Raw genomic sequence first — 11,515 nt, forward strand, 5'->3', positions numbered from 1 at the left:
CGCCAAGAGAAGTTCGCCGGGCTCGCTGCGAGACCGAGCCTCCCATCGGAATCGAAGTGCCCATAGAGCGGTACCCACAGGCAGCATGCACCCTCCTGCCTCCCCACCTCACATTTCACACAGGCCAACCAGCTCTGAACTCCATGGGTGCCAGAAAATCTCTCTTCCCTTGAAGACATTTGAGAACCGTCCCCCGGACCAGAAGCGCAAACACTTGCCAGATATTGCCATGGCAACAGAAAAGTTACTTAGGTTTTTGGCCACTTGACTCAGATTTTGGTGAATGATACAACTGTAGTGGACCCACCATGACTTCGACTTTGAAGGGGATGAAAAAACAGACTTTTAAAATCCCAGCTGCCTTTTGTTGTACCACAGCACTCAGATCTGGCTGTCGGTCAGGTAACTGAGCCGAGGGGCACACTGGGGGGGATCTGGCATGGCCTGGTGGCTCCCACAGGTGCCTTTGGAAACACTCTGCTAAATGCATGAGCCTCCAGCCTTAACAGACAGGTTACTGAGAAGCACAGTCATATTTCACACTGTCAGACTATTGCACCTGATCTCCCTGCTCCCCAAAGAGCACTAATGCAATGGGGCTGTGGGAGAGCAGATGAGGTGAAGGGGTGGAGGGATGTCACCTTGCTGCCATCCTCAGGGAAAACTCTGCTTGTACTTTCATCTGTCCACTTGCCCACATGATTTGTCTCTGCTCAAGTCACATCCCAAATGCCTCCATGGATTTATAAGCAAGGGAAGTGAAATTTTACAGAGGAAACACAAGCCATTGATGCATATCTTGCAAATTTTGTCAAAGCCATACAAAGTGTGTTACTTCCTGAAGAAATACACCCAAAAATGCAAAAATTCTACTTCATCAAGCCTCCCAAATTCTTAACATAAGCATCACTGCAAATTTGAGATAAGGACACAACTACATATTGGGTTATTATTTTACACTGAATCTTCTTTCCTTATTGAACCTCTGAATAATGCCTCATAATAATGCTCAGTGTAACAACTGGAGGCAATCTGGGAGAGTGATCATTCACCTTTTCTTGAAGTAATGAAACTGAAATCATTCTGACAACTTCATCAATACTAAGGAAGACATTATCTGGTGGAAAAAGGAAAGGCCAGCATCCATCATTCTCCAGAGCCCACATATTCCATCCTGGTTCTGTGTTCTCTGACACAATAATTGGCACTTTCCTACTTTGCTTGTATTAATATGAGGAATTCAACTCCTCATAACACAGTTTTCTTACAAGCATTTCTTGATAAGGAATGAAGAACTGGGCTCTTTGAGAAATATGGAGAGATTAGCACTTGCATGGGATACACACAGAACTTGTCTCAGAAGCTCCACGGGAGACATATCTGCACGAAATACCGGTGATAAGTCACCTTGTGAGTGGCTGTTGTACACAACAGGAGGCACTTCTAAACCAGGCTTTTAACTTCTAACAATGCCTGTGTTTTAAAATACAACTGTAGATGGGAAATTGCATTTAAAAGCAGCTGAATCAACAAAAAGATACGTTGTTTGGGGGGTTGTTTGTGTTTTTTATGACAGAATTCTGAAATTTCTTAAAGTTGCACAGAAGAGAAATTGTTCATCTTCTTTTATTATTTAAATGTTTTGCTTTATCCTGTAACTAAATAATAAATAATCTTTCCTGTAAATAATGCAAGAAAGAACAATCCACAACCTAAGTAAGCAGGTATCCTAGAATTCCTCCTCAGTCCTTACTCCTCATATCAAGCAGCAGTCAGGCTCCACAGAACAATGTCAATAGAATTACTCAGAAGAGGCATAAGCAGAAATTTTCTAAACTGTATCTCCTGATTTAAAAGAAGCATTTTAGTATCAAGATTTATTAGTCTCAAAAGAGATTGTCCATGCAGAACAACAAAAAGACTTGATTGGAAAAGATTATGACTTTCAGCACTTCAAGGCAGTCAGGATTAATTTCAGCTCTGCAACAGAAGCTTGGAAGCTGAATAAGCTGGAGAAATAATTGAAAAAAGCCATTCAGATTTAATGGTTTAACTCGATTTTCTGTTTTTTATCCTGTTTATCCTGGGGCTGATACCACTTTTGCTGTGCTTGTCTCATGACACACTGCTCTGAGGTGGGGGCAGCAGCTCGTGCTGCACGTGCATAGTCAGCTTTTCCTTGCATGTTTGTAACCAAACACTTGGGTGTCACTCCTGGATTTCCTCTGAGTTGTAGGAGTACCAATATGTGGTATCAGCAAACATATTCTGTCACTTTTTCCAGTAGAAAAAAAATAGATATTCACTTCATTTTCACACTCCTGAGTCCTTGTATCAAGCCAGTATTTAACATGTCCACTAAGTAATATTTAAGACTAGGATATGAGAAAGTGCCTCTTTTTTTTTTACAACAATTTTGGTTTATTTTTGTCTATGCTACATGAAAAGAAGCATAGTTTTTACTCTAACATGGACATTTGTTACTTCTGAAGAGAATTTGAAGATGCTTCTAAAAGGTTTGAAAATCTTAACACTAAAATCTGAACCCAGTTTTGTGTGTTTAGAGCCTTCAACTATAGCTGTAACTATTTTGGCTTAATGTGGCACTTAACTCAGCAACTGGTTGCAATTGATGTAAATGAAATCATGGACACAGTTTGCCTGGAGACAGAGGAACTGCAGGATGTGGAGACAGTGGGGCTCTTGGTTTTTAGCTGTTGTGCTGAGACTCAAAGCTGCAGATTAATTAACTGCAGGGCAGCTCTGGCCAGTTCAGTAGCTCTTGGGAAGACTACAGGGTAAAACAGGCAGCAGCAGCAAAAAAGGAGGGAGTGTCGTTTCTCTCCCCCTGACTTTGTTGCTTGTCTAGAATGCAGCCTTGCAAATACTTCCCACTTGCCCAAAACGATTGCTGAGAGCTGAGACAGTGCTGAATGCAGCACTCCCTACGGGATTAGAACTTTTGGCAGGACTCTTTGGTGCAAAAAACTTGTTTCACAAGAGCAGTAAACACCAAGAGATGATGTGAAGACTAAACATGGGGGGAAACAGCAAGAATATTTTGGGGTTTACTCAGAAATCTTGCCTATGAAAGACGATTAAGAAAACATCCAACAAGTAGATGAAGCGGAAGTTATTACCAACTTTCCTTAAACTGGTGTTTGGATGATTTGCTGGCAGCTCTGGATCCCTTTTTTTGGAATAAAATTATTCGTACATATATGAATATATATGTATATATATATGAGCATATACACACCAGGCAACTACTTTCCTAAATTTTAGCCATGTAAGCTGTGACACCTTTCTTCTAATAAGTAAGGGACAAAGGTGCTTTATCTGTGCTTCAGATAAGCAGCTTGTTTAAGTGCTTCCCTGGATCCAGGCCAGAATACCCTATGCTTCACTACAGCAGTGCCTTGCTTGTGCCAGCAGCATTGCTTCCAAGGATTACCTGCCCTCCCACCCCTGTGGAACTGTACCTGCAAATTATAAATTAGATTATTACACCTATGCAGAGCCTTTCTTCCCAAACAACCTCATAAGCTGAAACACATATAAGTGTAGACATCATGCCACGCAGAGATGTGTAAATGGGTGCACTGGAGGCACCAGAGAGCAGGATGTGCAGCCTAACAGCGAAGGCACATTGCAGTCAAGGCTGCCGTGAAAGGAGGGGGTCCTTTTTTTATTTATTTTTATTAGGCCATAAAACCTGTTTGCTGGAAGGTTGCTGTCAAGATTCTGAGATTCTGATGCAGTTTGGTTTTCTTTTTCAGTCCCCCAATGCGATTTTCCCTCATGTCTCAGTTCGGGAAGATAATCCAATTCAAGCATTTCAGCCTACGGAGCATTCAACTCCAATGAAGAAACACTCCTGTGTGGGCACAATAGATCATTAGGACCTTCCTTCTGACGAGTCCTGCTTTAGCCTAAGTGCCTGTGATTTATTCACTCATTTATTCACTCTGCACTGGACGACAATCACTCCTTCTGAACACACGATTTCCATTATTTGATTACACCTGTAACTCTGCCTCTCACTGTACAGAAACGGAGCAGTTGCTCAACTTCTATTTCGTTAACCTTTCATATTGACCTTCTTTGCCACGTGTCCTCCTCCTACAGATTTCCAGTGCTGTGATTTTGTGCCTCCTTAATTTGTGCATGGAATTCTTTACCCTTCCTGGCACACGTGCACCACACAGAAGCTGCGAAGTAGACTTTGGATCAAAGGACACAGCTGATTTCCAGCCCCAACACACGACTCGGTTCTCCTGGAATCACATCCAGCTCCTCCTGAATTTCACCATCAACTTCTCTGTCTTGAATAGGACCAGTATCAGAAGCAAAAATCCAGACTCTCCAGCAAAAAAGGGTATAATTAACACCTCTGAAAGTGCTTCTGACAGAACATGTGTTAATACAAGAAAACCCTGCACAAATGAATGACAGGACTGTTGGATTTTCTGGCCTAGTTTAAAAAATACGATTCCTTTGAAAGTACTATGTCACCGAAGCAGTTGTAAAACAGTTCACCAGGAGAGCAGGTACAGGAATTTTTCCCAGTCTGTCCCAAGCATAAATCTCAGCATATGCCCAAGATGACATTTTTTGTAATTGTTGGAGACTAACATAGTTTGGAAGGCTCCCACAAACAACACAAACCTTTCCAAGGTTGCTGATTGTAACTGAAGAGTTTCAGAATTCAACTCCAAGGCTTCACTAATAATATTATCACTGAATTTACACAATTAAAAAAATTAAAATTGGACAGAATTTCTACCTAAAGACTGCCAGTAAGACTCCAAGGAAAATATCCAATCCACATATCCACACAGCTGTGATGAGAGAGCATGTTATACCAAATGTTATCCTATTTGTGGCTAAAGTTGCAAGTGTTACATAATTTTGTTTCTTATTGATGCTTCACACTTAGTGTCATTTGGGAAAACTATTTCCTTGTTTTTGTCCCTAGAGGAAGAGGATCTTTTGTAATCTCATCAATACTATTTACACTGAATATTTGTGATTCTATTTATTTATCCCAACCTGAAAATATAAAACCAGCATGGGAAAATCACATGGTGTTTGTCCTCACTTGCACAAAATTGGGAGTTTCCGAAACAGGACTCACTTTTTAGTTCGCACTAGAACTGGAGTGTGTTAGCAAGGTTTAAAAAGGCAGTGTGACACATTTGAAGTTTTGTGTGAAGCAAGTCGGAGTGCCTGGGGTTTAATGCTGGCGAGAAGATACAGTAAACGATCTTTTTAACTTAAAGTAAGCATAAAAGCCACTTGTAAGGGCCTTTTTACTTACGGCAACACCTCAGAACCCCAGGGAGGGGCGTTCTTCTGACAGATTTGACGCCGTAGCTCTGTTTTTGCCTGCACTGATTGTGCACCACGACAGCGTCAACCACGGGATAGGTCTGGGATATGTGTTTGGTTTCTTTTTTAATTAAGCTATTAGAGAGCGTCCAAAGGAGGGCCAAGGGCGTGGTGAAGGGTCTGGAGGGGGAGCCCTGTGAGGAGCGGCTGAGGGGACTTGCTTTGCTCTGCCTGGAGGAGACTGAGGGGAGACTTCATCGAGGTCTTCAACATTCTTGTGAGGGGAAGACGAGGGGCAGGCATTGCTCACTCTCATGACCATCGACAGGACTCAAGGGAACGGCATGAGGCCGAGTCGGGGGAGGTTTAAGTTGGACATGAGGAAAAGGTTCTTCCGACAGGGGACGGTCAGGCACTGGAAGGGGCTCCTCAAGGCAGTGGTCACAGTACCGAGCCTGAGAGCCCAAGAAGCGTGTGGACAACGCTCTCAGGCACACGGTGTGACTCCTGGGGTGTCCTGCGCAGCGCCAGGAGCCGCACTGGATGCTCCCGATGGTTCCCTCCCATCCCGGGACACCCCTTCGCTCCACAGCCCTCCCTGAGGGGGGACCCGCCCGCGCTCGAGCTCCCTGCGCGTGCGCGCTGAGCGCCCGCCGCCGCCGCGCGCCGATGACGCACGGGCGCGGCGCGCGGCACCCACGCTCTCCCCCCCCCGCCCTCTGCGGCCTTTCGGCCCTCACGCGCTGCCCCCTCACGGCGCCGCCATGAAGGCGACGCCGCTCTCCAACTGCGAGCGCCGCTTCCTCCTCCGCGCCATCCAGGAGAGGAAGGTGCGGCGCCGGCACCCCCTGCCCTGGACCTTCCCCCCTCCCCTTTCCCCGCACCCGGGCAGCGGGGACTGGCGTGGCTGTACCCCAGCGCCGCCCCGTCGCATCCCGTCCCATGCCGGGCGCGGCGCGTTAACCCCCTGTGTGTCTGTGTGTCTGTGTGCCTGTCTGTGTCTGTGTGCCTATCTGGTGTGTCTGTGTGTCTGTGTGCCTGTCTGTGTCTGTGTGCCTGTCTCTGTGTGTCTGTGTGTCCATGTGCCTGTCTGTGTGTCCCCGCAGCGCCTGGACGGGCGGCAGTGCTACGACTACCGGAACATCCGCGTGTCCTTCGGCGCCGACCGCGGCTGCTGCATCGTGGAGCTGGGCAAGACCAGGTGGGCGCGGGGGCTCGGCCGGGCCGCGGCTCCCGCGGGGCGATGGAGCCCCGGGTTCCCAAACCTGGCGGGGCGAACGGGGAATGTCCCGCCTGTGAGAGCCCGCGGGGATCGCTGTGCACGGATTTTTAACTCCCGAAGCCCAAAAGTCGTAGTAGTTCAAGGGTAGGGCCGTAGAGGAGTAGTGGTTTCCGTGTTGGTTGTGATTACAAGTAATTTACAAATGGCAGAATTACTCCAGTTTTTCGTCCCCTTATTCGCTGATTTTGCGTTCTTCCGCAAATCAAACGACTCTTTTTTTGCATGTGGAAAAGTGAAATATATCTCCTTATGTAAGTATTTCGTTACAGTTTCTCATGTGTTGGGAGTCAGTTTTTAATCCTAAAGGATAGGACTGTGTTCTAATTCCTACATTTGGTTCTTCCAGTTGTTGACCGGAGTTCAAATATGCATGGAAAGCTTTGAATGAGAAACTGTCAGGACTGAGAATTACAAACTAACACCCTAATTGTGTGCTTTTTTTCCAAGTATGCTATTTTGTTTCTAGTGGTAGGAGATTTTTTTTTTTCTTGGTAAATTCTGTGACCTGATGGTTTATTTACATTTGCAGGGTTCTTGCACAGGTCTCATGTGAACTTGTTTCCCCCAAGCCAAATCGGCCCACAGAAGGTGTGCTCTTCTTTAATCTGGAGCTCTCCCCCATGGCTGCACCCGGGCTGGAGCCTGGCAGGTAGGGAGCTGTCTTAAAATGACTAAACATGGGTGATAGAAGAGCCATTGTTTTGAAGCATGATCATATTCAACTTAATTTTGTTTTAACAGGCAATCTGAGTTACTGGTGTCACTGAACAGACTACTAGAGCGATGCCTGAGAGATTCCAAATGTATAGATACTGAATCTCTCTGTGTTGTTGCTGGTGAAAAGGTAGGAAAACCTACGAATTTGAAGTGTTTTTAAACTAATAGGTGCATGTAGCTCAAGTTTTAGGACGATTTCTGTCTTATTTTGGAAAGTAGAAATGCTGATTTTAGGTTGATGTAAAGTTCCACACACCTGACTTGACAGGTATTTTTAGCTTGCATATCTGCACAGGTTTTCTGAAGTGGTTGGGACCCTGCACACTCTAACATTTCTTTGCAGAATAAGGTGTAAATTGTACTTAAGTGTTCCCTATTTTGTCGCAATTAAATCTGGCCTACTGGGTATCTTGGGATATACCGAGGTTTTTCATCTTCTTAAGCAAAGACCTGAGCAATGTATGCTGGTTCTTTTTTATGGCACAAAAAATGAACTTGTTTTGAAGGACAGCAGCTTCTGTAGAATAATGTCTCGGATTGCCAAGCAGCTCTGTACTTTTCCCAGGTTTGGCAAATTCGCCTGGACATGCACCTGTTAAACCACGATGGGAACATCACTGATGCTGCCAGCATAGCAGGAATTGTAGCTCTGTGCCATTTTCGCAGGCCAGACGTGTCTGTGCAAGGAGAGGAAGTAACCGTGGTAAGTTTTATCTAATTCTTCTCAATATCTTTGTACAGTGTGACCTTTTAAAATTAAATGTGTTTCATAAATAACTGTATTCTGGGCCGATTCCTTTCAAAGTACACTCCTGAGGAACGTGATCCTGTCCCCCTGAGTATCCACCACATGCCCATTTGTGTCACTTTTGCCTTCTTCCATCAAGGGTAAGCTTTTGAAGTCTTTTGACACCAACAGCTTATTGTTAATTAAGCAGAATGTATTGCAAACGTAGAAAAGTCCTTAGAATACTTATATTGACAAGCTGATTTCTTAAAAGATTTTATCTGAGGTGAAATGCCAGGGGGAGATATTTCTTTGTTCTGCACAGTGGAACTAACCAGCAGCTTTCCACAGGTGATGTAGAAAACTTTCAGGGGGAGTATACCCATAGTTACTAATACATAAACCAACTCCTGTGTTTAATCAGTAGCAACTTGCCTCAAACTTTTACTGTTGCCTTCTGTTCCTGATTCTAGGACCTATTTGTTGGTGGATCCCAGTGAACGCGAGGAGCGTGTGATGGATGGGCTCCTCGTGATTGCCATGAACAAACACCGGGAAATTTGTACCATCCAGTCCAGTGGAGTGGTTATGCTGGTGCAAGACCAGGTAAACCTTTGCCTCGAGCAGTTCCTGTGCTGCAGTCTTGATATGGAAATATCCCTGACATTTGGAAGCTGAGAAATCAATCTTTTATTGGAAAAGATGATTTATTTTTAGTCCTAGTGGAAGAGCATAGCACTGTGTACCATGCTGTGGAAGAAGTGTTGAAAAGGCATAGTTTTTGGTCTGAGTTGCATCTTTTTTTTCCCCCCCCCTGTGATTTGGCTGAGGGAATCTGTAAATTTCCCATTGCACTCTGAGGAAAGGCTGCAGGGTGTGTATTAATCTTTTGCATAACTCTTAGTGAATCCAGTCCCTCATGCTGAGGTGCCATATTTTAAAGTGTTTTTAATTCCTGTGATTTAAGTGTTTGTGATTCCTACGATGTTCTACAGTTTTAGTTAAAAACACTTTGCTTTCGTGGTCTTAAACTGTTGTTGTGTGTATGACAAACAGATTCTGAGATGCAGTAAAATAACAGCTGTTAAAGTCGCAGAAATAACAGAACTCATTCAGAAAGCCTTGGAAAACGACCACAAAGCCAGGTGAGTGTTTTGGGAAGGGATGGAAATGGGTATTTTTAAGAAATGCACTAAAAAGTAACCTGTAGTTTGAACACCAAATTGTTTACACTTGCCTTTGATTTAAATAGCAAGTATATTTGAATTTGAAAATCAGAAACCATTTTTAGGTGTGGAACATCCTGAAATAATGCCTGTCCCTGAATGACTAGGAAAGAAGGTGGGAAGTTCGGCTTCGCGGAATCTATCCCGAACCAAAGGATCACTGCCTTCAAAATGGAGAGTGCTGCTGTTGACACCAACAACGTGGAAGAACAAGCAGGAGAGATCATCGCTAAAGCTGACCCTCCTTCTGAAGTGTATCTTTTCTGGGGTATTATCCAGGGGAAAACCAGGCTTCCCATCCTCTGTATTAACACTGCTACAAGCTAAACACACATCTGAGATTCCTCACAGATTCGGGAGCCTTCAGAGGAAACATCCTCAGCATCTTGGGTTTGGTTCTGACTGCTTTTAGGTACCTTAATTCCTTGTATAAAGTGTAAAAATGTGGTCGGAACTGTGATTATTACAATAACTGGAGAAGTGGCACTCTTAACTCCCTGCTAAGGCTGTTCTCCACCAGAGAGAAAAGATACACCTTAAAAATCAAACTGGTTTGTTCTCAGAATACAGAGTTTTACCAGCAAACACCAAGATTTTTCTTGACTCCTGCAGTTTTGCCAATCCAATATTGCACACTCCTGGGACAGCCCAAATTGGGGAAGGAATAGAGAACTCCTGGGGAGACCTTGAAGAATCTGAGAAGGAAGAAGCAGCAGAAGAGGAAGGTGAAAGTGAAGCAGCTGCTTTTGAATGTCAGAAGACAGAAACTGAGGATACAAATATGATGAAGGAAACTAAGGAGGGCAAGTATTTATTGATCTCAATATCAGACATGCCTATTATATCACTTTAAAAGTATAGAATTAAAATGTTAAGATTAAAATGCTAAGAAGTTCTTAGCAAGAAAAAGCCACTTCACACATTTGCTGTTTCTACTTCACCTGGTCACTTCTCTTCAAAGCTTGATTCCTGTAGTATAGGGAGGGCTCCAAATGAATCAGTAAGCCAGTCTGAATGTTTGTTACTTTGAAAGTGGTTATTAGTTACAGAAGTTGTTTGTACAAGACCGATCAGCAGTTTGTTTGATTGGGTTGTTTGTTTTTTTAGATGAACCTATTTTGCTGTCTGACAGCGAGGAGGAAGAAGTTGTCATTCTGGAACCACAGGAAGTACCAAGGAAAACAAGGTAACCATCCTGAGAAATTAGGAGGGAAGAGGAGTTTGTAAGGAGTATTTCCAGGAAGGACAGGATTTCAGCAAGGCCAGGGAAGGTTTCAATTGATCCACGGGACAACAGAGATAGCTGAGAGTGAGGAGGTTTAAATCTGGGCTAGTTCACTCCTGTCTGGGGAGGCCAGAGCCTGGCTGGCCTTCAGCTGCCTGGAATAGTTATAGACAGACTAATCTTAATCATTCCAAAGAGAGACTTCAGGGATTCTACATGCTACACTAGAGCTAAAGTTAAGCTTTATCTCCCAGAAGTGAGGTTTGGTGCTGTGTCCCTGCACTAGCCATGGAAAACCTCGTTGTTGTGTGCAGTGCACTTCCCAGAAATTAACTTAGACCTTGGCTCCAAGCGTGGTGGGTGGCTGCCCAGTTCTGGATGATCATCCTGTGTTCTTTTGAAATAGTAAAACTATTCAGTACATTCCTTTGATACAAATGTTGTTTGCTCACAGAACACAGACCAGCACGAAACCAGAAAATACAAGTAAGAAAGCATTTAACAAAAGGAGAAGAAAGAAGAGAACTTCCCGATAAAGCCGTCATCCCTCCTGCAGAAATGCTGTACAATATGGAATTTGGTGTATTGTTACTGAGATTATTTTTGTAGATAACTTTATTTTCTCCCCCCCATCTCTGGTTCTGCTGTTATGTTTATGTTAAAACTATTGTACACAGCTTTAAATAAAAAATTGCCTGTAACTGAAATTGCATGGTTGGCATCCAGCTGCAGTAAAAACTCTCTAGTTATCTTGAACTAACTTCCACAACCTGAAGATGCATCATTTTCTTAACAAAACAGCCTGTGCACAGTCAGAGTTCAGGTGGTAAAAGGAAAAGTTTCATACCAAGGTAAAGCTTCTCTTAAGGTAGCTATTGCCACTCCTTGGGAGTTTGTCATTCTTCACTGGGGTAGGTGATGTGCTGTGACTGAGATCATCTTGCCCATGTCCCTGCACGTGTTACCTTTTACTCAAACTGCTTTGTATAAAAAGCAATATAAACCCA

The 11,515-nt window shown here is 43.9% G+C and overlaps 2 protein-coding genes across 4 annotated transcripts in view; both read left to right on the forward strand.

Moving 5' to 3' along the window:
• Positions 1-11,515, forward strand: part of BLTP1 (bridge-like lipid transfer protein family member 1) — a 355,866-nt gene that overhangs the window by 159,963 nt on the left and 184,388 nt on the right. The gene's annotated exons all lie outside the window — the stretch shown is intronic.
• Positions 5,998-11,215, forward strand: EXOSC9 (exosome component 9). Of its 3 annotated transcripts, XM_064651462.1 has the most exons (13): positions 6,026-6,161; positions 6,438-6,532; positions 7,143-7,262; positions 7,355-7,457; positions 7,896-8,033; positions 8,136-8,218; positions 8,531-8,663; positions 9,114-9,202; positions 9,391-9,537; positions 9,896-10,086; positions 10,391-10,469; positions 10,763-10,864; positions 10,963-11,103. In XM_064651462.1, exons 1-12 carry the CDS (start codon positions 6,096-6,098, stop codon positions 10,839-10,841), a joined length of 1,323 nt encoding a protein of 440 aa, XP_064507532.1. In that variant the 5' UTR covers positions 6,026-6,095; the 3' UTR covers positions 10,842-10,864; positions 10,963-11,103. The 3 variants fall into 3 exon arrangements, with proteins under 3 accessions (XP_064507531.1, XP_064507532.1, XP_064507533.1); XM_064651461.1 differs by lacking the exon at positions 10,763-10,864 and having other exon boundaries at positions 5,998-6,161; positions 10,963-11,215; XM_064651463.1 differs by lacking the exons at positions 6,026-6,161; positions 10,763-10,864 and adding an exon at positions 6,960-7,059 and having other exon boundaries at positions 10,963-11,215.

This window comes from Pseudopipra pipra, chromosome 4 (assembly GCF_036250125.1).
Source record: "Pseudopipra pipra isolate bDixPip1 chromosome 4, bDixPip1.hap1, whole genome shotgun sequence".
NCBI lineage: Eukaryota > Metazoa > Chordata > Aves > Passeriformes > Pipridae > Pseudopipra > Pseudopipra pipra.